A 26,449-nucleotide genomic window follows, 5' to 3' on the forward strand; every position below is an offset into this window, starting at 1 on the left:
AGAGAGAGAGAAAAGAAAGTGTTAACTTTGGAGGTTTGTTTTCCTGTGGAATACCCGGATATAAAGTAGTTGTGGCGGCACGTGTGCATCCATGACATTTGTGTTTGGAGTGAGGGACTATTTCTCACGCTGAGGACCACTGCGCACCAGCCCGGCACTAAACAGGGGGAAAGTGCACCGAGAACAACTTGTATTGTCCCTTTTTGTCTCTCCTCTTGCTTTGGCGTGTGTGTCTTTTTTTCTTTTTCTTTTCTTTCTTTCTTTTTTTTTTTTTTTTTTTTTTTTTTTTTTTTTTGCCGAGACAACAGTGAGTTGGAGTCCAAGCTGGAAGTGATTTGATGCGTTCAGGCTCGCTCAACGTGAGATGGACGTGAGATTTTACCCTGCTCCCCCGGCCAATGTGGGTTCATGCTCTCTACCCGCTGATCCAAGTTGCTTGAGCTCGCTGGACTATTATCACTCAAACAAGGTAAAAGACACTGCAATAAGTCAACACGTTATATATACATTTTTTTGTGAGCGTGTAATATCTTGCCAACCTGCGACGTGTTTTTTTTTTTGCTTTCCGCGCGTTTTACTTGCTCTGTCTTCCTCCATAGTTGGTTTCAGCCCAAAACACTACAAAGACAGCTACAACTTAATTTTTTTTACATGGGATTATAAATTCAAGTTTAGTGTAACTTGTGCCTTTGCAATATTTTATCGTTACAATATGACATTTCCACAATGATGTTACGTTCAAATCTGCTATCTATTGTCTGTTGACCAGCAGAGACTGTAAAGAATCTATAGTGGGCTCCTTGATTCTTTATAGCTTGCACGCTTTACCACCAGAAGTTTGCCGATTGAATGGATGTGTGGCAGTAATAATGTACTCTTAATTGCTTTGTAACGCGATACCGCCCACTGTCTCTGGCACAAAGTGCGCACTTGGCGTTTCAAAGTACACATTTTAATGTAAAAGCCACTGAGAGCTGGACATGTCGGAACACGGTTGGAACAGCACTCCGTGTATGCATATCGTAAAAGTTAATCATAATGCAACAAAACAGGCCTTTCATTACTTTCGAGTCTCCCTGGCCACTTCATTAGGTACACTTGTGATGAAACCCATTCCAGGGCCATTATTAAAAGTGCTGCCTTAGAGAGATACTAAAGCTCATCATGATTGACAATGTTTTTCTGCTGCATCACAAGACAAAAACAATGCGAGAAACAGCTCTCTTTGTGATGCACACAATTACAAACTACTGCAGTGACGAAATAAAACTGGTCATTATAATCTTTACAAAGGCGGAATCACATTTGGTTCGGTTGTGCATGTGTACCTAATGAAGTGTCTTGTGAGTTTAGAGCTTATACCAGTAGTCGACATTCTATCCGAATATTTCATGTTTCAAATGTTGCCACTCACCCAGTCTGTCATGCATGTTGATCCCAATGAACGGTCTTTCATAAAGACGATGGTCCCCTTTTTACAGTGAAGAAAATGATATATGAAACCGTTAGGAACTGTATGACTTTGACTGTGTGGGCAACGGAAAGTGTAACTGAACGCAACATTGCAGTAATTACTTAAAAGAAGAGAGAGGTGTTGGTGACAATCAATTCATAGTAAATCGCATATTCACACCTGTGCGACAACAATTACTTTTCCACTCGGCCCGCACTTCTGCAGGCTTCTTCTTTTTGTGGGTGAATGAATTAGAAGGATCATCCCGAGAATATGCACAGTGCATGAATCCTGGAGACAAAGCCTCTGGATGGAGTGACACTACTCGGACTGAATTATCCAAATACCAGAGTAAGGTAACAAGTGCGCGTCATCACATGTAAACTATGTTAGCAATCAATGACTCGTTTGTCTTCTTAACACAATGGAGTTCAAGGCTGTCGCTTGGTAAAAGATCACCGTTATTCATTATGTTCAAAATACTATAGCTCAAAACATCATGCCTGACATCTTGAGTCTACACTTTCTTGTCCACTATGGAGCCAAATTTGCAATTTCTGTAGTTTCCGCTTTGCATATTTCCATGATTTTATGGTCTCTTTCTGATTGTTTCTGATACTCTTGACAGGCAATTGAAGTAATTTGAGCAAAAGGCTTAGCGTAAGACAAGTTTGTGAGCATGTTGAGATTTAGCATTGCTTATCTTACTGTTCAGTCTCTCTCATAGACACCTACACGCACATAGAGCACAAGCTTAATTGGTACAACCTGAGCGTCTGCTTTTATTTCACCTTTACCATGTGTTTATTTGCAAACTTGCTCGGTGGCTCGCACTGGATCTTGTGCTGATGTGACCGCAAGCACACTTTGAGTAATTAGCAAGTTTATGTGACAGCGAGCACGTGTGCTGCCACCATGCTTTCAGATGCGTCCCACTGCTCATTTTGGTGCCACAGCTGCTTTCATTCATAATCATTCGCTTGCATGCTGTTAGATTGCCGGTGCCACTTTTTATTTCCCCTGCCCACCTCATTCAGTGGAAGCGTATCCGTTGATCTGCCGAAAAGTACGACAAAGAGTACTTGGCACAAAATGTGCACATTTTCTTGCGTCAGTCATGTTTAAATTAGCCATTTGTTTTTGCACCAATATGGTTGATAAGTGGAATGTTACACAGTGGCGCGCAGACTTCCAAGGCAAGTTTGGATCAGCACCAAATTGTGCACTGTCACAATCCACCTCCACCTCCTGAATAGACTTAATTGTTGTCCCTAAGATTCTTGCAATAGATCATCACTAAAACTGTATACTGGTAACACACCTACATACAGTATATCTGGACTTGCACCAAAATGTAATGGCTTCCTATGCCCCACTCCTCTGAAAAATGTTGTGAAAATCATTTCAATTTCGTTTTTTATTAATCAAACCATAACCCCCAGTAACTGTATTTATGACGCCTTGCAATTGGGTGCGCAGAAAAAGATGCATAAAATGTACTGATGGGGATACTTCAAGTGCAGGGCGAGATGATTCAGAAAGATCCATAAATAACACTGAAGATTTCTACTTCACTACTTTTCAGTGGCCACTTCATTTTCACTATGCGTTCACATCTTTTATCTCTGGGAGCTCTCACAGCGCCGGGGAGAATTTATACAGAATAAAAGCTCCACAGCAGCTTTGCACTCAGATAATATGAAACTGTGTCATTTGTTAATGCTGTCTGCTGCCTCATGGGCTGCATGCTTACATGTATTACTCATGTGATGCACAAAAAGGCCGTTTTTAGAAGCACCAGCTGCATTTTCCCCCCTTATACAATTGTAACTTTGCAGGGGCTACTTGTTTGTCAGGCTCCCTTCGTTTGCTCTGAAAGAAGGGAACACCTTGTCTACTTCTTTATTTGAATACCTTAATCAAACAGTGGTGACTGCTACAGCGGCTTCAGTGAGGCACTGCCTACAGTACAAGTGCACGGAGTGCAGAGAGAGTGGGCCCTGTGTTTATACACTCAAGCCCCACCCAGCTCATATATCCTCCCAACAACTGATATCTGCCTCGATAGGACATGACTGAAGAGCTGAAGCTTTGTTGCCCGGTGGTCCTCGCTGATTCCGATAAGCTGTGAAATGATGCGCTCCATTTGAATGCCTTATCGCGCTGCTGTTTTTAAAAAAAACAAAAACATTTTTATTACTGTACTAACTTGCATGCGTGTTTGTGTGTGTCTGTATGAGTGTGTGTTGTGCAAAGGTTACTTTCACTTTACATATTCAGACAAGTTTCATCCAGGCTCATCATGCATCAAGTGAATAGACGCGGACATACTGTACTGTATGTACTGTGTACAAGTCACGTTTATGTCTGTAGAGAGGATATAAACGTATATAACTAGAATGTCAATCAGTACGGACCTTCACCAAGGACAAACTGGAGCTGTTTTTGTTTGTAGAGCTGTCCCTTAGTTACAGTGGCGGAAATTGGCATGTGCTCAGTGTGCGACTGCGGCACCCCCGTTGACCAATGGACTTACTATTTAACCAAATGTAATGTAAATTGGTCGATCACGTAGTAATCAGACCGTCTTGGAAGGGTGAAAATCTTTCACCCCCCTGTTGACAATTGGATTTCCAATATAAAGATCTATACCACAAGCTGTTTTTACACTGTCTTTAAATGGTGAAAACATTTAGTCAACACCCCCAAACCCCATTGATGATTGACCGGCGGAGGCGGGGAGCGGGGGCCATCTAGGGGCCTGGGGGCGCAAATTTGGGGCATTACACAGGGCACCATTGAAGACAGCACCGCCACTGGTTAGTTAACAGGCTACTTCCTGCTTCATGGGTGATGGTGAACAGACACACCAATATAATTTTCAATGGTGGGTGGTTTCATTGTTGCAATTATGATTCAAATTCCTGTTTCAGATCCCCAGCAAAACTCAATAGGTTCTTCATTAGCCCAGGCAACACTTATTCGACAAAGTGTTGTGGAAATCGATTTTGTACATTGTGTAAACTGCATCATTGGTTAAAATAGTTGGCAGTGGTCACCTAATTGGAATGTACTTTTTTCTATCTTGATTCAGATAAAATGTGAAAAAGCAACAACACGGCTCCAATTTGAAACTACAAAGGTGCTTAGTGGGACTTCCGCTGTGGCCTAATTACAGCCATCACCAAATTTGACACCTTCAAATATACAAATCTCCTGCATATAATGTTACGGTACCTCAATTTGGTCAGTCTAGATTCAAGCAGAATTAATTAGAAACTAGAATATTTCTCATTGAATTGTAGACCTCCACCAAGGCCAAGCAATCCTAATGGATCAGCAATAGAAAAGCATTTTCCAGATAATAATAATAATAATAATAATAATTGTCACTATACAATGGTAATAATAATAGGCAGAACGGTGGGGCGACTAGTTAGCACATCTGCCTCACAGTTCTGAGGATCCGGGTTCAAATCTGGCCTCGCTTGTGTGGAGTTTGCATGTTCTCCCCGTGCCTGCGTGGGTTTTCACCGGGTACTCAGGTTTCCTCCCAAATCCTGAAAACATGCATGGTAGGTTAATTGAAGATTCCAAATTGCCCCTAGGTGTGAATGTGAGTGCGAATGGTTGTTTGTTTATATGTGCCCTGCGATTGGCTGGCGACCAGTTCAGGGTCTACCCCGCCTCTCGCCCGAAGAGAGCTGGAATAGGCTCCAGCATGCCTGCGACCCCAGTGAGGATAAGCGGTACGGAAGATGAATGAATCAATGAATGTATAATAATAATCACAATAATAATAATACATGCATTACACTTATAAAGAGCTTTTCATGCAACTCAAGATAAGACTAAGAAAAAACTATTAAAATATTACAGAGTTATACAAAATAAATCATAATATACAAAATTGGGAAAAACCTTTGTTTGGATCTGGACCTGCAACATTTTATGGGTTCTTTCTTGGCCTGTGCCCTCCCCCTCCACAAAGATGTGTGGGAATTGGTTGAGCAGTTTTGATGTAATCCTGCTCGCAATCAAGCCTACAAACTGTAGTTAAGACATAACGTCCTTGGCAGGGGTAACAAATGAACTAGTTGCATCCGTCACTCAGGCAGGCTGTTGCGTATTCATGTTGTGTGTACACTGTTGTCGCCTTTAGCTAATGACAAGTTATGTGGCATCTGACAGTGAGGCAGAGAGTGAGAATCAAAGGATGAGTGAGAGTCAAATGGGTTGAAGTAATCAGTGGCCCAGTATGTGGACAGAGCCGGTGTGCGTGTGTGTGTGTGTGTGTGTGTGTGTGTGTGTGTGTGTGTGTGTCATGCTAACTCAGGGCCATTCGAGCGTTTTGCTGACTCCGGAATCACAATCACAATTGCATTCAAAGCCCTGTGCAAAGGAAGGCTGTGCATACCACTGTGGAAAAGCTGGTGACACACAGTGAGCAGGGGGCCAAGCACAAACAGACACTACATCATATTCCCCACACTTTTTATTGGTTTTTATTGAGGGCCCTGACCAATTGAAATATTTAGCGAAACCATTTCAATAAAACCAAAATTGGCTCTGACATGGTCACACAGTCTGAGCTTCTTTCCTCACTTAATGGTTTCACCTTGATGACTTTATTTTACTACTGCTAACGTTGTCATTTCACCAACTCGGTGATTCTCCACCATTATGCTGTGAAAGATCATCAGTGGTGCCACGGGAAATGATCCAATTTCACTTGTTCTTAAATTATTATTCATTAATTACAAATATATCTTTATTAATACTGCTTTGCCAGTGACGTACACTGAAAGGCAGAAAAATTAAATGCTCTTCCCTTAGATGGCGCAAGGTAGGGCTGCACAGCTAATTAAATTTTAACCGTGATCGCGATTTTGGCTGCCACGGTTAAATGAGCCTGATCATCGTGGATCGTTTTTACATTTAAAATGGAGGCACTGCTGCATATGAAAAGTGCTTCATTTGCAGCAGTGCCTGCAACCTAGTCAACCAGCCACCAGGGTGCGAACATAAGGTTAAGGCTTCATCAAGCATTGTCAAATGCATGCTCCATGTCAAACTTTAAAATAAAAGTTTAAAATGACATTGATTTCCAATGTAGGAGAAATTTTTATTTTGAAGTTTACCCTCTCAGCACGTTGGCGGAGAGGCGGTGTGTCACAGTAAGACACGATTAAAAATCATTGTAGCGACTCCCTTGACTTCAACTTTTTGGCTGGCCTGACCGCAGTAAATAAACGCCTGAAGTAAATAGAGAGGGAAATCACAACTGTTGTGTTCTTTTCAGTTTGTGACCGTGCACAATTGACCAATTGTCAAGCAGAACAAAAGAGATGTACCGTCCTTGACATTTCACGATATTGACGACGGGGATTTTCAAATGAAAAGTCTGTGCTTGCAGCCTAATATTATTGCCTTCTATGCATTAACTGCATTTGCTTCCGTTAAGTTGCAATTCGTGATTGCACTTTGTAAGAGCATATTTATTCAGTTAGCCCTAGCTAAAGTCGAAATTTTTTTGGGGGTACAATTTATTCTTATTTAAAGATTAATTTTGCACTGAAAACCGTTACATATTGTTTTTCGAAAACTAGTGCAATAAAAATAATGATTTTTCCCTAACGTGAGGAATAATCGTGATTAATAATCGTGATTAGAATATTGATAAAATTTACTATGAATAATACTAACCCAAACCAACTTGAGTGTTTTTGTTTTGTATGGGATACATACAGTATTTGTACTCATTTCTTCAGTGTAGCCTTGGGTGTGTCCTGCTCGGATGCAGCAGCCATTCATTCATTGCAGCTGTCTGTTTCCTGCCTAGAAGTCAAGTGGGATTCATAATAACGCAAGTAAAACCAAATTTCTCCATATGAACCCTTATTGAGAGCCTTAACACAATTTAATGGGTTCTTCTTTTGCCTATATGCCTTCCTTTCTACTAAGTTTGATAGCAATTAATCGTGCAGATTTTGTACAATTCTGCAAACGAAGAAACCGACTAACAAAGAAACGACTAACAAATGACAATCAAAGTAGTACACATTGCCTTTCTGATCTAAATAATGCAACCACCTCTAAGTATGATGCAGTCCAGATCTACACTACAAACTACCACCACAATAATAAACATTTTGCGAAATGAATACTTCCCTAAGGGTGTCAATCAAAACAGAGTCTTATTATCTTTGTAAAAGAAGAATTTGTGACGTAGTAGAATTCGCTGGTGTCGGGCAGAATCCGAGCATCTCCAAGCCATCACTTTTCAGGAAACCCCCAAAAAAGGCATGTTTTTTAAAACATTGGATCGTCAAAGAGAGAAACCCATTTCAACACTTAAGATGACGCAATCATTTGTAAAAATAACAGACGCATGTGAGGACGGACCAACATTCTTGATTTGTGAAAAAAATACTAAATTGACCGAATTTGGAAAAAGGAGGTTTCGGCCCGACGACAGCTAAGTATGTGTTGTAGTGGCGGTGTCATGGTTGCTGCATGGGGGGTACAAGTGTATCCCCCTTAGCCATAATGAAGCCCAGACACCTCTCTCCCTCTATGCTGTGTTTACAGTAGTCTGCCAGGGACTTCCCATGGGGCTGTGCCATGGCATCCTCATTCCTACAACTGAAGAAGAAAGAAGAAAATGGTGCCATCACCTGCTGCAGAATAGCCCCCTGGGTGTTTAGTTAAATGTTGATTATACTCGTTAATGCCTGCATAGAGTCTGAAATAACCATGTATGACAGCATGTTAAAGATCAAGATTTGTTATTAAAATCCATATATATATATATAACTATTATATATGATTGTTATTATTAGATGGCACGGTAGTAACAAATGTTGCCTCACCGTCAGTATAGTGATAATAATGATTGCATTTTTCTAAAAATTATATCTTCAATTATATATTTTAATCATTCAACGGCATGGTTAAAATACCGGTATTGAGGCCTGTGTTTTCCATGTTACCAAACATGGTTCATTTCCTGCCTTGTATTGTTTCTCATGATAACAGCATCGGCATACCTGATGAGTATATTGGATGAACCTATAATTTGAAGGGGGACTTTAGTTTCCATACTGCACATATGGAGTAAATGTACTGTATATGTTGGGCATGTATGCATATATGGAAGAGGCAGGGATCTGGACAAACATTCCCGGTTGTCTCCGCTTCCTGAGGTATGCCCTGTGCAAACACAGTGGGCCCTACTATAAGCTCCTTGCCAAGGTTGTAAGGCTCTTTCACTCCCTTGTTTTAATGGAATCTTCTTTGCCTTTCGGCTTGTCCCTTTAGGGGTCGCCACAGCGCGTCATCCTTTTCCATGTAAGCCTATCTCCTGCATCCTCCTCTCGAACACCAACTGCCCTCATGTCTTCCCTCACGACATCCATCAACTTTCTCTTTGGTCTTCCTCTAGCTCTCTTGCCTGGCAGCTCCATCCTCATCATCCTTCTACCAATATACTCACTATTTTTCCTCTGGACGTGTCCGACGTCTGCTCTCTCTAACTTTGTCTCCAAAACATCGAACCTTGGCTGTCCCTCTGATGAGCTCATTTCTAATTTTATCCAACCTGGTCACTCCGAGAGCAAACCTCAACATCTTCATTTCCACCACCTCCAGCTCTGCTTCCTGTTGTCTCTTTAGTGCCACTGTCTCTAATCCGTCCATGATGGCTGGCCTCACCACTGGTTTATAAACTTTGCCCTTCATCCTAGCAGAGACTCCTCTGTCACATAACACACCTGACACCTTCCTCCACCCGTTCCAACCTGCTTGGACCCGTTTCTTCACTTCCTGACCACACTCACCATTGCTCTGGACGGTTGACCCAAAGTATCTAAAGTCCTCCACCCTTGCTATCTCTTCTCCCTGTAGCCTCAGTCATCCCCCACCACCCCGCTCATTCATTCACATATATTCTGTTTTACTTCAGCTAATCTGCATTGCTCTGCTTTCCAGTGCATGCCTCCATCTTTCTAACTGTTCCTCCACCTGCTCCGTGCTTTGACTGCAGATCACAATGTCATCTGCAAACATCATGGTCCACGGGGATTCCAGTCGAACCTCATCTGTCAGCCTATCCATCACCACTGCAAACAGGAAGGGGCTCAGGGCTGATCCCTGATGCAGTCCCACCACACCTTAAATTCCTCTGTCACACCTACAGCACACCTCACCATTGTTCTGCTGCCCTCGTACATGTCTTGTATTATTCTAACATACTTCTCAGCCACTCCAGACTTCTGCATGCAGTACCACAGTTTCTCTCTGGGTACTAGGCTTTCTCTAGATCTACGAAGACACAATGTAGCTCCTTGTGACCTTCTCTGTACTTTTCCATCAACATACTCAAGGCAAATAATGCATCTGTGGTACTCTTTCTAGGGATGAAACCATACTGTTCCTCGCAAATAGTCACTTCTATCTTGAGTCTAGCCCCCACTACTCTTTCCCATAACTTCATTGTGTGGCTCATCATCTTTATTCCTCTATAGTACCCACAGCTCTGCACATCATCCTTGTCCTTAAAAATGGGCCCCTGCACACTTTTCCTCCATTCCTTGGGCATCTTCTCACGCGCTAGAATTCAATTGAACAAGCTGGTCAAAAACTCCACAGCCACCTCTCCTAGATGCTTCCATACCTCCACAGGAATGTCATCCGGACCAACTGCCTTTCAATTTTTCATCCTCTTTAATGCCTTTCTAACTTCCCCCTTACTAATCATTGCCACTTCCTGGTCGACCACACTTGCCTCTTCTACTCTCCCTTCTCTCAAATTTTCCTCATTCATCAACTCCTCGAAGTATTCTTTCCATCTATCTAGCACACTACTGGCACCAGTCAACATATTTCCATCTCTATCCTTAATCACCCTAACCTGCTGCACATCCTTCCCATCTCTATCCCTCTGTCTGGCCAACCTGTATAGATCCTTTTCTCCTTCTTTAGCCAACCTGGCATACATGTCATCATATGCCTCTGGCTTGGCCTTTGCAACCTCTACCTTTGCCCTATGTCGCATCTCAATGTATTTCTTTCGCCTCTCCTCAGTCATCTCAGTTTCTTACTTCTTCTTAGCTAACCTTTTTCCTTGTATGATTTCCTGTATTGTGGAGTTCCACCACCAAGTCTCCTTCTCTCCTTTCCTGCCAGAAGATACACCAAGCACTCGCCTGCCTGCCTCTTTGATCACCTTGGCTGCAGGGGTCCAGTCATCTGGAAGCTCCTCATGTCCACCGAGAGCCAGTCTCACCTCTTTCCGAAAAGCTGCACAACACTCGTCCTGTCTCAGCTTCCACCACATGGTTCTCTGCTCTGCCTTTATCTTCCTAATCTTCCTCCTCACCACCAGAGTCATCTTATAAACCACCATCCTATGCAGTCTTGCCACACTCTCCCCTACTACTACCTTACAGTTGGTAACCTCCTTCAGATTACATCGTCTGCGCAAGATGTAATCCACTTGCGTGCTTCTACCTCCGCTCTTGTAGGTCACCCTATGTTCCTGCCTCTTCTGGAAAAAACTGTTAACTCCAGCCGTTTGCATCCTTTTTGCAAAGTCTAAAACCATCTGTTCCTCCAAGTTCCTTTCCTGGATGCCATACTTACCCATCACTTCTTCATCACCCCTATTTCCTTCACCAACATGTCCATTACAATCTGCGCTAATCAGGACTCTCTCTCTGCCTGGGATGCTCAGAACTACTTCGTCTAGCTCCTTCCAGAATTTCTCTTTCACCTCTAGGTCACATCCTCCCTGTGGGGCATAGCCACTAATCACATTACACATAACACCCTCAATTTCAAGTTTCAGCCTCATCACTCGATCTGATACTCTTTTCACCTCTAAGACATTCTTAACCAACTCTTCTTTTAAAATAACCCTGACTCAATTTCAACTCCTTGTATTAATGGAATATCCCTTGCAAATATAATCGGTCCCAGTGTTTGCAGTACAGGTTGAAGGGATGGCACACACACACGGAAGTTGAATTGATGCTAATTTTGTGAGGTACAGTGGAATGTTTTGACTGTGGAGAGGGTGGCGAAGTCCATGTAATCTGGCAAGAATACTTCTTTTTTTGCATTAGACATATTTAGCAGGATGATATAATTGCCTGAGCAAGGCTGAAATTGTAGCAGCGGCCACGGGAGCCCACAGAACAACTGAGAGACTTCAACTGTGGCTCTTTTTGGAGAGATAATGATGAGCTCCATGATTGTTTACAAGGTTTGGAGAAGTGTTTGAGAAAGTCTGCTACATGGAAGTTGTAATACCTTGGCGTCAGCTCTTTGCACTGTTATTATATTTGGTGGAAAGCATGGGAGTTGGCTGAAGCACAATTATAGAAAGAGAAAGGAGCTTGACTGAGGTTATTTAAAAAGGAGTACAGAGGTCAGAGGGTGGAGAAAAACATGGGAAAGTCAGAAAAAAGGCTCTTTTTGGGTTATGTCAAACTACTCTTTCACATGACCGTCGGCAATGAAGATGAGATAAGTGATGACCTTGCAAAGAAAAGACAAATTGAAGAATAAAAAAGTAACATTCTGGAAATAATGATATAAGGTTAATGTAGTCATGCTTTCAGGGTCTGTTTTAGGTCTTTTCAAGCTTCAGCAGCTTGTGATCCCATTGCGACGGCTGTTAACAGACAGGAAAGGGTAACTTGAGCTGATCTTTTTATAGTTTTGTTAATAACACAGTAGACAGTAAAAAAAAAAAAACCTCTAGCCTAAAGCAGCACTTACTGGCACAACCCACGAGAGCCAAGAAAGCATATGTCTGTGTATATGTGTATCATGCCTGTGTGTGTTGCTGTAATTCCCTGTGCATGGGTGTTTCTTGTACAGTATGTGTGCAACTGTATCCCACACCACAATGGCATCAATGCAGCCTATAATATATGTAAAAGAAAGTAAAAGGGACTCTGTCCAGGTGCAGTTTTTAAAATGTACCAGCTTCGCAGATGTAATATAATCAGAGCTGTGCTGATGCTAAGGCTAAAGACAATGGCATACACAGTCATATAAATAGTCATCAGTATTTTACTTCTTTCAGTTTTTGTTTTAGTAAAGAGTAGTGTTTTAACTACTAAATTAATCTTATTAACCACATATTGTGTTTAGACTATATTTCTTATTCCTGTCAAATCTCCCTGTCCTTTTTGAGCTGTGTGGTACAGCAACCCAATGCTACCAAAGAAAACAGCATAGTGAAAATGACCTATTTTTGTTCAATTTGCTTTGGGACCCAGATTCTTGTGCCCCATGGAATCTGCCGAGCAACAAGTAGTCTCATTTGACCAGGAAAAGAAATCATCTGCGGCAGGGGTGAGTACACGTTTTGGCTCAGGGGCCACATTGACTTTTAAAATTTGACAGGTGGGCCAAGCCAGGACCACATATCAAAATGAAACAAATAAACGTTGTATTGTTAATACAATACTTAGATTTACTTTTAATGGGAACAGTGTTGTTTTGTAGATCACCTTTTTTTTGCCAGTGCATCAAAGTCTGGTGTTAGTTTTCTTGTGGCAATTCTCAGAACACATCTGAGGTGTTCATCACTCAGCTGGGATCTGTAGGACGCTTTGTTGGTGTTCATCACACTAAAAGTCTGTTCACACACATATGTGGAGCCAAACACCACCAGTATCCTCTGTACCATCTTCTGGATTTTTGGAAATTTGTCTACGCTTATTGAAGCATAAAACTCATCCAGTTTGAGAGTTGAACTTCTCTTTTAAGACAGTATCACATTGGAGATCAATCAGTTCCATCTGCAGCTCCTGTGGCACTGTTTCAAGATCTTGTGTGACTGAATCTGCAAGCTTGATTTTAACCACTGAGCCGTAGCCATCAGTTCGCGCGTTGATTGGCTGTTAGCATAATCAGCATGCTTGGTAGAAAAGTAACGGCTGATGTTATATTCCTCTAAAACCGCAATGGTTTCTTATTAAATTAGACATACAGCCTTTGACCGGACTTCAGTAAAAAAGTATTTAGTAGTCCATTCTATATTAAAAACTCTGCATTCACTGTCGACTTTTCTTTTCTTTGGCCCACTCATGGTTGAAGAAGGGTTCAGAGCAGTAGCAGAGTAAAAACAGAACAGCCGAAATCTGGTCAATGCATCACTGTACCTACTGCGCTACCTGGTGGAACCACTGGGCATTAGAGGACAAGGTCAAATGAATATAGTCATGATTTTGATATGATTTGGGCGATTCTGTACCAATCTTTGGCGGGCCGGATTGAAATGAGCAACGGGTTGGATGTGGCCCGCGGGCCATAGTTTGCCCACCCCTGATCTAGAGCCATATTGGTGCACGACAGACAGTAAGAGCTGTGAAATTGTTTTTTTGGTCATATGACATACAACTGTGTACATTTGAGTTGAGGTCAGAGAATTACTATTCATTTTGTTTTTTATTTTGTATCCATGCTGTAACACTTAAGAGTGTTTGCCCTGGTTCACTTTCCTTCATAAAAAAAACACCATAAGGTTTTACGGAAGTTTGTTTTCTGGAACTGTTACTTTTAATCAAGTCAGGCCAAAGAACACATGTTATAATCATTGTTTTCATCCAAATAATACCAGGGCCTTTTGCTGTTTAACCAGAGCTAGAGAAGAAGAAAGAGCCCACATACTTGTATGCAAACTCGCTGTCAGTGTCATAAGCAGCAACAAATATTTGTGTCACAGCAGTGAAAAGCAAGTGAAACTGAGAGATGGTCATGTTTTATTAAGCCTGATAATTCCACGTAATCTGTGGTTCGGGTTACACAGTGCTTTTGTGGGTAATTAGAGATCATGTCATTTGCCTGGCCTGCTGAAAAACTGCACTCCACCCTAATCCCCCCCCCTCCCTCTATCCGCCTTTCTCCCTGCACCTCCCTTCTTCTTTGCCCTCACTCATTCTGTCACTCACGCAAGCTCCTCCTCATGCTTCCTGGTGAGCTGGGTTCCTGTCAGCAAAGCACACGCACACACATAAACAAACATAATTCAGGTAGCTAATCATCAGAACGCATATATACCGTGTATACCCTACAATATGTTTCTGTGCTCACAATTCTGTCAGAGGAAGTTGACATTGGAGGCCATTGTGCTGTGTGGAACCTGTTAAATGAATGACTTAAGCCCCGCTGGCAAGTGCCCTAGGTTTACTATGACCTAAACACTGGCACTTGAGACAGAGCACACCAAACCTTGCACTTTATGTTGACCAGAGCTCAGCATGCTGATTTTGTTTTTAGGTCTCAATGTTGTCATCATCATCATCAGCATCATTGCAACATCCCATCAACAGGCGCACAAAATACACCTTTTAACAACAACAGTCTTTGATTGCTCATTGCACTCAAATATTCACTCAATGTAAAATAGAATCAGAGTATCCATTAGGGAATGGGTGTTAGACTAAATTTCCTTGATTAACAATGAGGAAAATATATCATTAATTCAATGTATTATTTAAAAAAAAAACATTTCACTATAAACATTCTGAACTAATTTCCAATTCCTGTCTTTTGAAGAAAACTAATGCTGTATGTCGGAGTTATCATAGTGTGGATGTACGTCCCCTTTCTAAAGCTGATGTCATGTTGTTGTTCTTTAGAAACAAGCAAACGAGTTGAGACTGAGCCCAAAGAAAACTCTGCACATTCTAATGATAGTGATGACATTGAAAGTGAGATATTCATTTAACAAATTTATTATTGCTGCGATTGGGTGGCGCCTCGAGCCCGTAGTCAGCTGAAATGGGCTCCAGCACACCCATTACCGTAGTGAGTATAAGCGTTACAGAAGATAGATGGTTGGATGTTTATTATTTTGGCTGAAGTTTGCAGTGGTGCAGAATTGCGCTGCACCCTACGGTAGGAGATAACCAGTTAATTAGCTACTTGATGAGAGCAAAATATGAGACATAGTCCTCAGTAGAATGTAGCGCACTACACCACGGCAAACTACAGACGCAATTAAAGATTAAACAAAACAATACATTGATTTTGCACAGAAACAACAGCATTTTCTTTTGGATTATGCCTCAGCAGCTTCAACATGGGGAAATTCACGTACTGCATAAGATTGTCCAATCAAAACTGGAGAAAACAAACTAAACACAAACCCAGTACGCTGCATTAAAAAGAGGGACGTTCAGGGAAAGGTTATCTACATACGTAATGTTTGATTGCTTCTGTGGATTTACATTTGGTTGGCACATCTGCTAACTGTGTTACACTATTACTAGCTTTATTCATGACATTCTTATCACATGGACTCACACTGTTCACACTGCACCACACTCAACTTTATTAACCTCCTCAATTCCTCTATAGCCACTAGATGAGATCTCGTAAATTATTATTCTATCAAACACCGAGGGGGTAGGGTGTATAATATATTTTATACTGCTGTCGTATAGAAAACCAGTTTGCGTATATAAGCGCTTTGAGAATTTGCATATAATTGTATTAAAATGCAAAGTATTCATATGTAGAATTGTGTGGTAATTATTGCACTTGCAAGAATCCGTTCAAGAGTAGTGATGGAAAAATAATACTAAAATTAAAATACCTAACCTAATCTACCTACTGTGGATATAGTATGTCTTGGCTGAGTCTCATTATACTTAATGTCGACGTGTCTACCTTGGAGGTCATGTATGGAACTTGATTGTGACAAGCAAATTCCTACTGATGGATTATTGGTTCTTGTTTTTGGGCGCATGGCTGTTATTGGAACTAAGCAAAAAAAAAAAAAAAAGCAAATGTATTTATATAGCGCATTTCATACACAACTCAATGTGCTTTCATGATTAAAAGCATTTAAAAACAAATAAAAAACATATTATTAATATTTAAAACAAATAGAAAAATAAAAGTACAATTAACACAGCGTACAGTGCAAGAAATATCATTTAAGCGGGTTAAGAGTTTTAAAGCAAGAAACAACAGTATACAAATTCAATGTGTGCATCACTCGCATTGTCGATTCTCTTGGTTTGACTGGTTCATGTTTTGTGCTAAAAAATCTATTACAATTTTACACTTTAACCTCATACTGTGCTTATGAGATACAACAGGTGGCACGTTGCGCCACCTGTTATCACATCTGTCTCACAGTTTTGAGGACCTGGGTTCAAATCCAGGCTCGCCTGTGTGGAGTTTGCATGTTCTCCCCGTGTCTGCGTGGGTTTTCTCCAGATACTCTGGTTTCCTCCCACATCCCAAAAACATGCATGGTAGGTTAATTGAAGACTAAATCGCCCATAGGTGTGATTATCAGTGCGAATGGTTGTTTGTTTATATGTGCCCTGCTATTGGCTGGAAACCAGTTCATGGTGTACCGTGCCTCTCGCCCAGAGTTAGCTGGGCTCCAGCATGCCCGTGACCCTAGTGGGGATACGTGGTATGGAAAATGGATGGATGGAAGGATGGACTTAAAAACCAATTCCAATGAAGTTGGGACATATGAAAATCTTAATAAAAATAGATTTCAATGATTTGCCAATCCTTTTAAACCTATATACAATTGAATGCAATACAAAGACAAGATAGTTAATGTTCAAACTGATAAAATAAATTTTTGCTTGCAAATATTCACTCATTTTGAATTTGATGCCTGCAACATATTCCAAAAAAGCTGGGACAGGGGCATGTTTACCACTGTGTAACATTATCTTTCCTTTTAACAACACTTTGTACCGTAATTTCTCGTGTATAATGATCAACCATTTGTAATGCACACCTCCAAAGTTGACCTCGAAATTCTGGAAAACCCTTCAACCTATGTATAATGCATTTTTACAGAGCATGATTTTGTTTCTACCCATATGATCAAAACATGAAGTATTACCTGTATTTTGTTAGTTTTTTCAAATAATTATTCTGAAGTTAAGCACTTATTTGAACACATAATACTTTCTTTTTATTTACTTGCTCTTATTTTGAAATTCACAGCCCTACTTTTGTTTAGTAAATGAGAAAACACAGTTCTGCTCATATGTTTGATTACCCCGGGATAATTTTTAAGATGGGTACAATTCTTTAAAGAAAATATGATGGACCAGGCGAAACACATTTTATTTTATTTTAATGGGATTCAAATGAAACTGTCAAGCATTTTAGAAAAGCATTATCATTCAACAAAACATAACCATAAAGAAATGTATGATGGTTGTCGTTCAGTCATCAGTCATATTTAAACAAACAAACAAACAAACAAAAAACATTTCACAAGTTCTGCCTGGTTATGTAAACTTATGAGCACAATTGTACATATATGCAGTCATATGTGACTGTCATATTGGAATGAAAGTGTAGGCTACACCTTTTTCATAACCTCTTGGTGGCATACTAGAATGAAAGTGTACAGCTTTTTCATAACTTAGATGGCGGCATACATTTATAAAATGTAAAAGTATTTTTCATTTTCCCCTATACCTGTGTATAATGCGCACTATTGACTTTTGACAATTTTTTTTTGGGGGGGGGGATGCGCATTATACACGAGAAATTATTTGGGAACTGAGACACAAATTGTTGCAGCTTTGTAGGTGGAATTGTTTCCCATTCTTGCTTGATGTACAGTTTCAGTTGCTCAACAGTCTGGGGTCTCCATTCTCGTATAATGTGCTTTATAATGTGCCAAACATTTTAAATGGGAGACAGGTCTGGACTGCTGGCAGGTCAGTCTGGTACTCGCATTCTTTACTACAAAGCCACGCTGTTGTAACATGTGCAGAATGTGTCTTGGCATTGTCTTGCTGAAATAAACAGGGACATCCCTGAAAAAGACGTTGCTTGGATGGCAGCGTATGTTTCTCCAAAACCTGTACGTACCTTTCAGCATTAATGGTGCCTTCAGAGATGTGCAAGTTACCCATGCCACTAACATACCCCCATACCATCAAAGATGCTGGCTTTTGAACTTTGCTCTGACAACAATCCGGATGGGCCTTTTCCTCTTTTGCCCGGAGGACACGACGTCCATGATTTCCAAAAACTATTTGAAATGTGAATTCATCAGACCACAGCACACATTTCCACTTTGCATCACTCCACCTCGGATGAGCTTGGGCCCAGAGAAGCTCTGGCTGTGGTTAATATATGGCTTTCGCTTTGCATGGTACAATTTTAACTTGCATTTGTCGAAGTAGCGACAAACTGTGTTAGCTGACAATGGTTTTCTGCATTGCCACCTGAGGGATCAAAGGTCATGGGCATTCAATGTTGGTTTTCGGCCTTGCGGCTTATGTGCAGAGATTTCTCTAAATCCTTTAATAATATCATGGACCATAGATGATGAAATCCCTAAATTCCTTGCAATTGTATGTTGAGAAACATTGTTCCGAAACTGTTGGAGTATCAGGTCACCCAGTTGTTCACAAAGTGGTGAATTTTGCCCCATCCTTGCTTGTGAACAGCTGAACCTTTTATCCACAATAATGACACTCACTTGTTTCCAATTAACCTGTTCACCTGTGGAATGTTCCAAACAGGTGTTTTTTGAGCAGTCTTTTATTGCCACGCTCTCATCTATTTTTGGAGTGTGTTGTAGTCATCAAATTCAAAATGAGAGAATATTTGCAAAAAATATATAAATAAATAAATTTAAAAAACAAAGTTCATCTCTTAGAACATTAATCTTGTCTTTGTAGTGCATTCAATCTTGTCTTTGTAGTGCATTCAATTTAATATAGGTTGAAAAGGATTTGCAAAACGTCTACCGTTTTTATTTACATTTAACACAACTTTTATTGGAATTTGGGTTTCTATTTTAAGGTAAGGAAGACTGAGATTAGCACATATTTCTGTTAATTAACTTTGTTCAACTGGAAAGTCTTAAATCCCAGTTTGGGCAAGGCAGTATTGTGCCGGAGCATTTTTTGCGATTAACTCCCATCGATCAAAGCCTCCATTCAAATCCACACATCTTGTGCATAAGGTGCAATGGCTGCATGAGGAAGCTAAGAGAAAAATACTAATCCCAAATTGCCCAATTAGAGCAGTAAATTTTGAACCCTACAGGACCCCTCCCTGTGAACACACACCTATACACACACACAAACACACACACACGCACACACACAACATATAACTTCGAGACATTTAATTTCCTTTCCTACTATGACAACATCACAATATAATAGGACATGGTGTCACGTGACACCAGCAACATGGGAAAAATGAAATCACTCTCTCTGTGTCTCTGTCTTGAAGGGCAAACCAGGGAGTCGTTACATAAACTAGAATTGTTTCGATTAACACATTCCCCCCCTCCCCACAAACACTCACACACACAAAAGTGCTTTGTATCCTTGAAAGCAACAGATAAGGACGTTATTTGTCTCGGATTTCTGATGACATACCTTGCTCTTCTTTTGTGCATGATTGCATACTGTAGAGTTTGATAAGAGTAGAGTTTTTTAAGATGTTGATTTCATTTAAAATTCATTAAAATGTTATTTCAACTCAACTGTCAGTGTTAATTCAATGTGGCTACAAATAGCATGTCAACCTGACATTTGGGATCGGGTTTACAGTCTTTAAAGTGTCTGTTAATGTACTCCGTGAGAGGTCTGTTCTGAATCTGGACTTTGACCTTTCGTGAGTTTAGCATCCTTGAGATCACAGGTGTCAAACTGGTGGCACAGGGCCCAGATCTGGCCCGCCACATCATTTTATATGGCCCGCCCGCAAAAGCAACTCGTGCTTCGTTTCTTGCAAAAATATCAAGTTTGCTAATTATCTTCATGACTACGATGTGGCCCCTGACAAAGATGAGTTTGGCACACTCTGCTTTAGAGTCTATTATGAGCACTCTTGTCGAACAGAGAGGGATTGGATGAATTTGTCTTTGCCAATTGGACCAGAAAGTAAAAGAGTTAACGACAAGCAGCCACTGTCTTTTACCAAAGTTAGTTGTGTGAAGAATAAAATCGTCCTTTCTGTCAAGAAGAGTGAACGTTATATTGTTTTGATAAAACTGCTTTAATTCCAGCATTCATGTTTATATCTCTCGGGGCTGCCTTTCTTTAAAAAATGTAAATTCAATTTAAAAGAAAAATCACAATATTGGTCAAATAGACTTTTACGAATCTTTAATGAATTATATTGTATTGTATAGTAGTGTGATTTATTTGTTTTTTTACTGGAGCAACATTTTTTGAGGGATTGTTTTATGTTCAGTATGGTAACAGCATTTCATAAAATGACTCTTTCACCTTTGACCCATGTTTAGGTCGCCCCATTTCTTGGTATATTCACTGTATGCCCTTCCATGGCACACTTTCTAGATGAGCCTGTAATTAAGTCATTTCGGAGCCTTGAGAAGCACTCTGTAGTGCACTGAGCTGAGACCAATCTGCCACTAATTGTCTCTAGTTTTAATTTCTAATGGAATTAGGGCCGGAGGGAATGCTGCTTAATGAGATGCACTTACTGTGAATGCGCATGCTCTTTTATCTGTTTACTGTAACTGATTTGGCCCCAGTGGAGAGAGAAACAAGAGTGAGTATAGCAAGATGTTCCATATTGATGTTTTAAATTTGTTTCAGTTTATTCCACAAAGCACTCAGAAGATTCCTGTACCTCTCGAAACTGTAAATTTACACACGATGATAAATGCGCCATCAAATAATTTATCAGTGCCTGTACAGTGGCAGTGGATTTGGAGGAATAGCCTCTCTTACAAATTGTGTGACAATGGGGATCCTATCCAAAGGCTTGGCCTTGGCGTCAAAGTTAGTGCTTGGTAAGCGTGGTTGGAGGCTGGAACTGGGAAGGTTGTTTACATAGCCTTGGGAGTGTTTGTGTCTTGATTTAGAGTCCAGACATTTCAACATCCAAATAAATCGCTTTAGACTCGTAAACAGAAAAGTAAACCTCTAACTAAGGAGATGCACCAGCTGTGTTTGAATTCTACTTGGCAATGTTAACTTTGAGCAGTTTTTAAATTTTTTATTCCACACTGAACGAGTTACAGGTCATTATGCTTGTTTACAAAGAATGGAAATATTGAGGTTGAATGCCTTTGTTCAATTCTGAATTAGACCCCCAAGACAGTTTTTTAGTCAAACGTTTGAAAAGATTAACAGAAATATCCAAATATGCAGTATGACTCTGAGTGGTGTCCCAAAATGTCCTGCATGGCCATGTGAGTCACTTATTATCAAAGGCTCACTTTTTTCCCCTTCCTTTTAAAGTGCTTAACTTATTTTTACACTTAAGAATTTTTAAAAATGAGTTGCATGAGCAAATCACCTTCGCATTACGTTGCCATTAAAGTGAAGTTTCCTGGAATGCAACTGTGGTGGAGCGCAAAAACTGGCGCATCTTGATTTGTATGCAAGCGCAAGGCTCGTTGCAGGTGTTTGCCAATTTGGCAGTCCACTATGCACCAAGCTGGACACACCGGTGCAACGACTGCATGTCCTTTGACATGCGCCCGCTGCATGTGACAATTTGGTGGCAGAAACGTTCATAAATACGTGACCAGCGGGAATAAAATCATTCAACCAGTCGTTTTGAAATCAAATGATTGAACACATTACTATTATTATTATTATTTGTTTATAAGAAGTATAGTGTTTAGTAGGGCAAAAATAAGTAAACTATAAGTTACTATTATTGTTGTTATTATTATTTTATAATGTTTTTTTAGGTAAGTATAGTAAAAAATAAGTCAATCTAAGTTATTATTATTATTATCATCAGTGGCACGGTGGACGACTTGTTAGCACGTCTGTCTCACAGTTCTGAGGACCCGGGTTCAAATCTGGCCTTGCCTCTGTGGAGTTTGCATGTTGTCCACGTGCCTGCGTGGGTTTTCTCCGGGCACTCCGGTTTCCTCCCACATCCCAAAAACATGCATGGTAGGTTAATTGACGACTCTAAATTACCCATAGGTGTGAAAGTGAGTGTGAATGGTTGTTTGTCTATATGTGCCCTGTGATTGGCTAGCGACCAGTTCAGGGTGTACCCGCCTCGCGCCCAGAGTCGGCTGAGATAGGCGCAAGCACACGCGCGACCCTAGTGAGGGTAAGAGGTACAGAAAATGGATGGCACAGCTCGAACAATCGGGGGTGGCGATAGATACATGAGGACTGTGGACATATTTAAATCGCCAGTGGTTATCACCAGCTCATTCTGTATTTAATAACCGTCCGCTTATATAGTTTGTTGCCACAACGGCCTAGAGCAGAGATATGCTCCACGCACACCAAGATCGCTGCGATTCCACGTGCTCCTCTTCTGCATAGAGATGTCTCAATGAGAGACTGTGAGTGTGCTACATTTAAAAGGAATGACAGGAGCAGTGAATGAAGTGGGCTGTGTTCACTCCCACAACGGCTCAGACCGCCCCTTTTTTTAAATAGGCCGGCTGTGTGCGTCTGCAAAATTACAAAATCCCGTAAATCTCCGCACAGATTTACGCTGGTCATGAAAATAGAGCCCTGTTTTATTGTTGTTTTTGTTTTGATATTAGCAGTGGTTAACTTATTTTTACACTTTCATATAGAATAGAATAGAACTTTATTGTCACTGCCACAGGAACAATAAAAAAAACAGTTAGGCATCACGCAATTTGCAACGTTGAGGTAACAAAATATAAGATCGCAATTAACAAAAGGACACACTGTATCTACAGAACCGACAGTTATTCACATTTGGGAGAATGTCCATATTATGATATGGTAGTAGTGCGATTATTTTAATTCCGGTATTGCACATATTTTTGATCAGGCAATCAGATTTTGTTTATAATATTGCAGGGAGTGTAGTCATAATTTCTTACTGTGAGGTGGGGGGCAGGGGGGGTGTTAGATGCATTTCTCAGGTTGGTGGTAGAAGCTGTTTTTGAGCCTCGTGATTCTAGAATGTGCTTTGGCATTTTCGAAAAAGAAGTGGGGAGAAAAGTGAGTGTCAGGGTTGCAAGGGGCCTTAATGATTCCAAAATATAGTTAGAAATGTTACCATCTTACTTAAAATGATCCCGACTTTTCAGGTTTCATTGTAGTAAAAATCTTGATGATTCAATATCTTTCATCCCCTTTGCCTCTGTTTTGTATTCGTTTATTTCATTTGAGTAGTATTACATAGTACTGTCCTCCTTTGGATCTGCTATGTTAATGACACACACACACACACACACACACACACACACACACACACACACGAACACGCAGACACAGAGTAAAAGGATTTACAAGCAGCAAAAGTATAAAACAAAAATCTGCCTGAAGACAAATGGCTGTATGAATCTTTCAAACACTTTAGTGACTTCACTGTAATTTTTCTACCTTATCACTTCTGAGTGCAGTTTGCTTTTGCGACTGGCTCAAGGCCCTTCCTCTTATTGTTTCAATATGTCAGAGCATTGTTTGAATGAGGTCACCCATTACCGATCTGGCCCCAGGCCAGGTTGACTTCAGCTGATTTAATTGAATCTCCAACATGAGTCAAACTCAAACAAGCAGAGACTGCCTTGCCATGACAGTCTCATTACTCCACATTAAGAACTCATTTCACAATGCATTGTGACTCTGGCCATGACAAATGGTGAAAGGAGATGAAATCAAATAAGTGAGTACATTTTGCAAGACTTCTCTTGGAATTTGCGAGATGAAAATCCTCAATTACTGCATGCTATATGTGCATTATCGAAGCACCAAAAAGTCTACTTTTTTTGTATATAAATGAATGCGAATGCCTTCTGGGTTTAAGTGTTCCCATGTTTGCCATCTACAGTAATGGAATCACAGCCAATGCTATTTTCCCTCTAAAATGGATTTTTTTGTCAAAGCGTTCTGAATTCAACCTGCCTTGTCACTCAAGCTCGAGACAGTGGTGAGAGAGCAGAGAATATGTGAATGGAACCTTTCAGCGCACATTTTCGCTGTGAGCACACCAAATAATGACGCCTTTATCACGTCTGCCACACGACAAACAAAGAGGCCTTTCTTGTCATATACGACAAGATGTAATATCAGGCGCTATAATGGCATACATTATGCATGCAACATTCATAGCATCTCTAACAACATTTCAGCATTGCATCAGCTCCAACCTCGACTAAATTTCTCAATTAAGCGTGCATTCTTTGAGAGCCACTGGCAGCTCGGCCAGAGCCCACGGGAAAAAACGTATGGCGGGCTCGGCGTGCCAACCCCCCACCCCGTCCCCCACCACAATAGGGAAGGAAATGTTGAGGCTGCGAGGGCTGCACAGTAGAGATATGGCAGTGTTTGCTTAGGGCTAGGTATCGGGCACAAAAACAAACATGCCTGCCCTTAATGAGCCTGTTTGCCTGCCAAAGGTAAAGACAGCTGTTGTCTCCAGCCACAAAGGAACAGGCCTCAGTGCCCATAGTAACACCATCCTGTGTACTCAAGACGGAAATGATTAAGTCCGCTTTATGGGAATAATAGTGAGTCATACATTATGTTAATTGTGTACAGTCAGTGGTGTTTTACACTGTATGAAATAAATAGTGGTGCACAAACCACTCTCTGTTACAGAGTGATCCTTTTTAAGTGAAAATGTATCTTCCAACACAGGTGGGACCAAGTCATTTCTTTGCAAGTCACAAGTAAGTCTCAAGTCTTTACCCTCAAGACCCGAGTCAAGTCCCAAGTCAAGTGGCAAGTCTTACACTTTGAGTTTCGAGTCCTTTTGAGTCATTTTAACAACAAAGTAATAATATATTTGAAAATATATAGTATTTATTCATTCATTTTCCATACTGCTTATCCTCACTAGGGTCGCGGGCGTGCTGGAGCCAATCCCAGCTGTCTCTGGGCGAGAGGCGAGACCCTGAATTGGTCACCAGCCAATCGCAGGGCACATATAAACAAACAACCATTCGCACTCACATTCACACCTGCGGGCAATTTAGAGTCTTCAGTCCACCCTACCATGCATGTTTTTGGGATGTGGGAGGAAACCGGAGTACCTGGAGAAAATCCACACAGGCACGGGGAGAACATGCAAACTCCACACTGGCATCAGGTGCAGGGGGAGATGGCCGTGGCTCAAGTCGGAGGCCAGAACAAAAAAGGAAAGAAATGAGGCAAATTTAATTTCAATCTTAAATTTGTACATCGACATGTACTTGAGTGGTGTAAATAAATGTTTTTCTGCATGAAGAAAATGTATTTATTTTTGCCTTACTGTACGCTTCAGCGTCTTCCAGATTGCTTTATTTATGTTAAAATAAAATACATTCTCTGACCCCCCAGACACCCCTACAATGTTTTTTTTTTTGTTAACCTTTTTCATGCCTTTGGTGTTCGCATGTCTGAATTAATTATATACTTTTATATTTAATATATATAATAGTCATATAGTTAATATATTTTAAAATCCATACTCATTTATCAAAACACATTTTACGAACAAGTGCATTGAACCTATAAGAAAACTAGGGCGCTGCTCAAAATCTATGCACCTTCAAAGCTAATCGTCGATGATGGGGTGGGCTTAGTTTTTGCCCCTTCAAAACCAATCGATAGTACGTTTTCCGTTATTCTATTATTATGCTATTCTATGACTTACTTTTTCTCACTTTATTTCTGAAGTTACATTAAACAAACTTGTCACAAATGAGAAATTGCATCCATTAGTGCTGCTATTAGTAATCTAGGATCCTACTGACAATTCTTTGGAATAATCAAGTAACAGGATACAATTTTTGTTTGTTTAAAGAGCAACTATGAATACACAAGAGAACATGAGACATTTCACTTTGTGAACAACCAATTGGTTTCCTCTTTTAGATGGTCAACAGTATTTTTCTTAGATTCACATTGTGCATATATCTATTTTCTTGTCTACAAACATTTTTAGTGAGGCCATTGCGGGCAAACACAAATAAAATAAATACCATCCATCCATCCATTTTCTTCCACTAATTTAAAAAAAGAGGAACACAAGTTTGTCATCTTGTTATACAGA

The 26,449-nt window shown here is 40.6% G+C and overlaps 1 protein-coding gene across 5 annotated transcripts in view; it reads left to right on the forward strand.

The window, feature by feature from the left end:
* Positions 1–307: 307 nt before the first annotated feature.
* Positions 308–26,449, forward strand: part of LOC133407880 (thymocyte selection-associated high mobility group box protein TOX-like) — a 118,847-nt gene continuing 92,705 nt past the window's right edge. For 4 of the 5 annotated variants that reach the window (XM_061686237.1, XM_061686321.1, XM_061686410.1 and 1 more), the window contains exon 1: positions 308–469. In XM_061686237.1, the coding sequence (XP_061542221.1) occupies positions 365–469 (105 nt within the window). In that variant the 5' untranslated portion in view covers positions 308–364. Of the gene's footprint in view, positions 470–23,978; positions 24,080–26,449 lie in introns of those variants that run through there. The other variant, XM_061686639.1, reaches the window with a different exon arrangement.

Source organism: Phycodurus eques, chromosome 1, assembly GCF_024500275.1.
Source record: "Phycodurus eques isolate BA_2022a chromosome 1, UOR_Pequ_1.1, whole genome shotgun sequence".
Taxonomy (NCBI): Eukaryota; Metazoa; Chordata; class Actinopteri; order Syngnathiformes; family Syngnathidae; genus Phycodurus; species Phycodurus eques.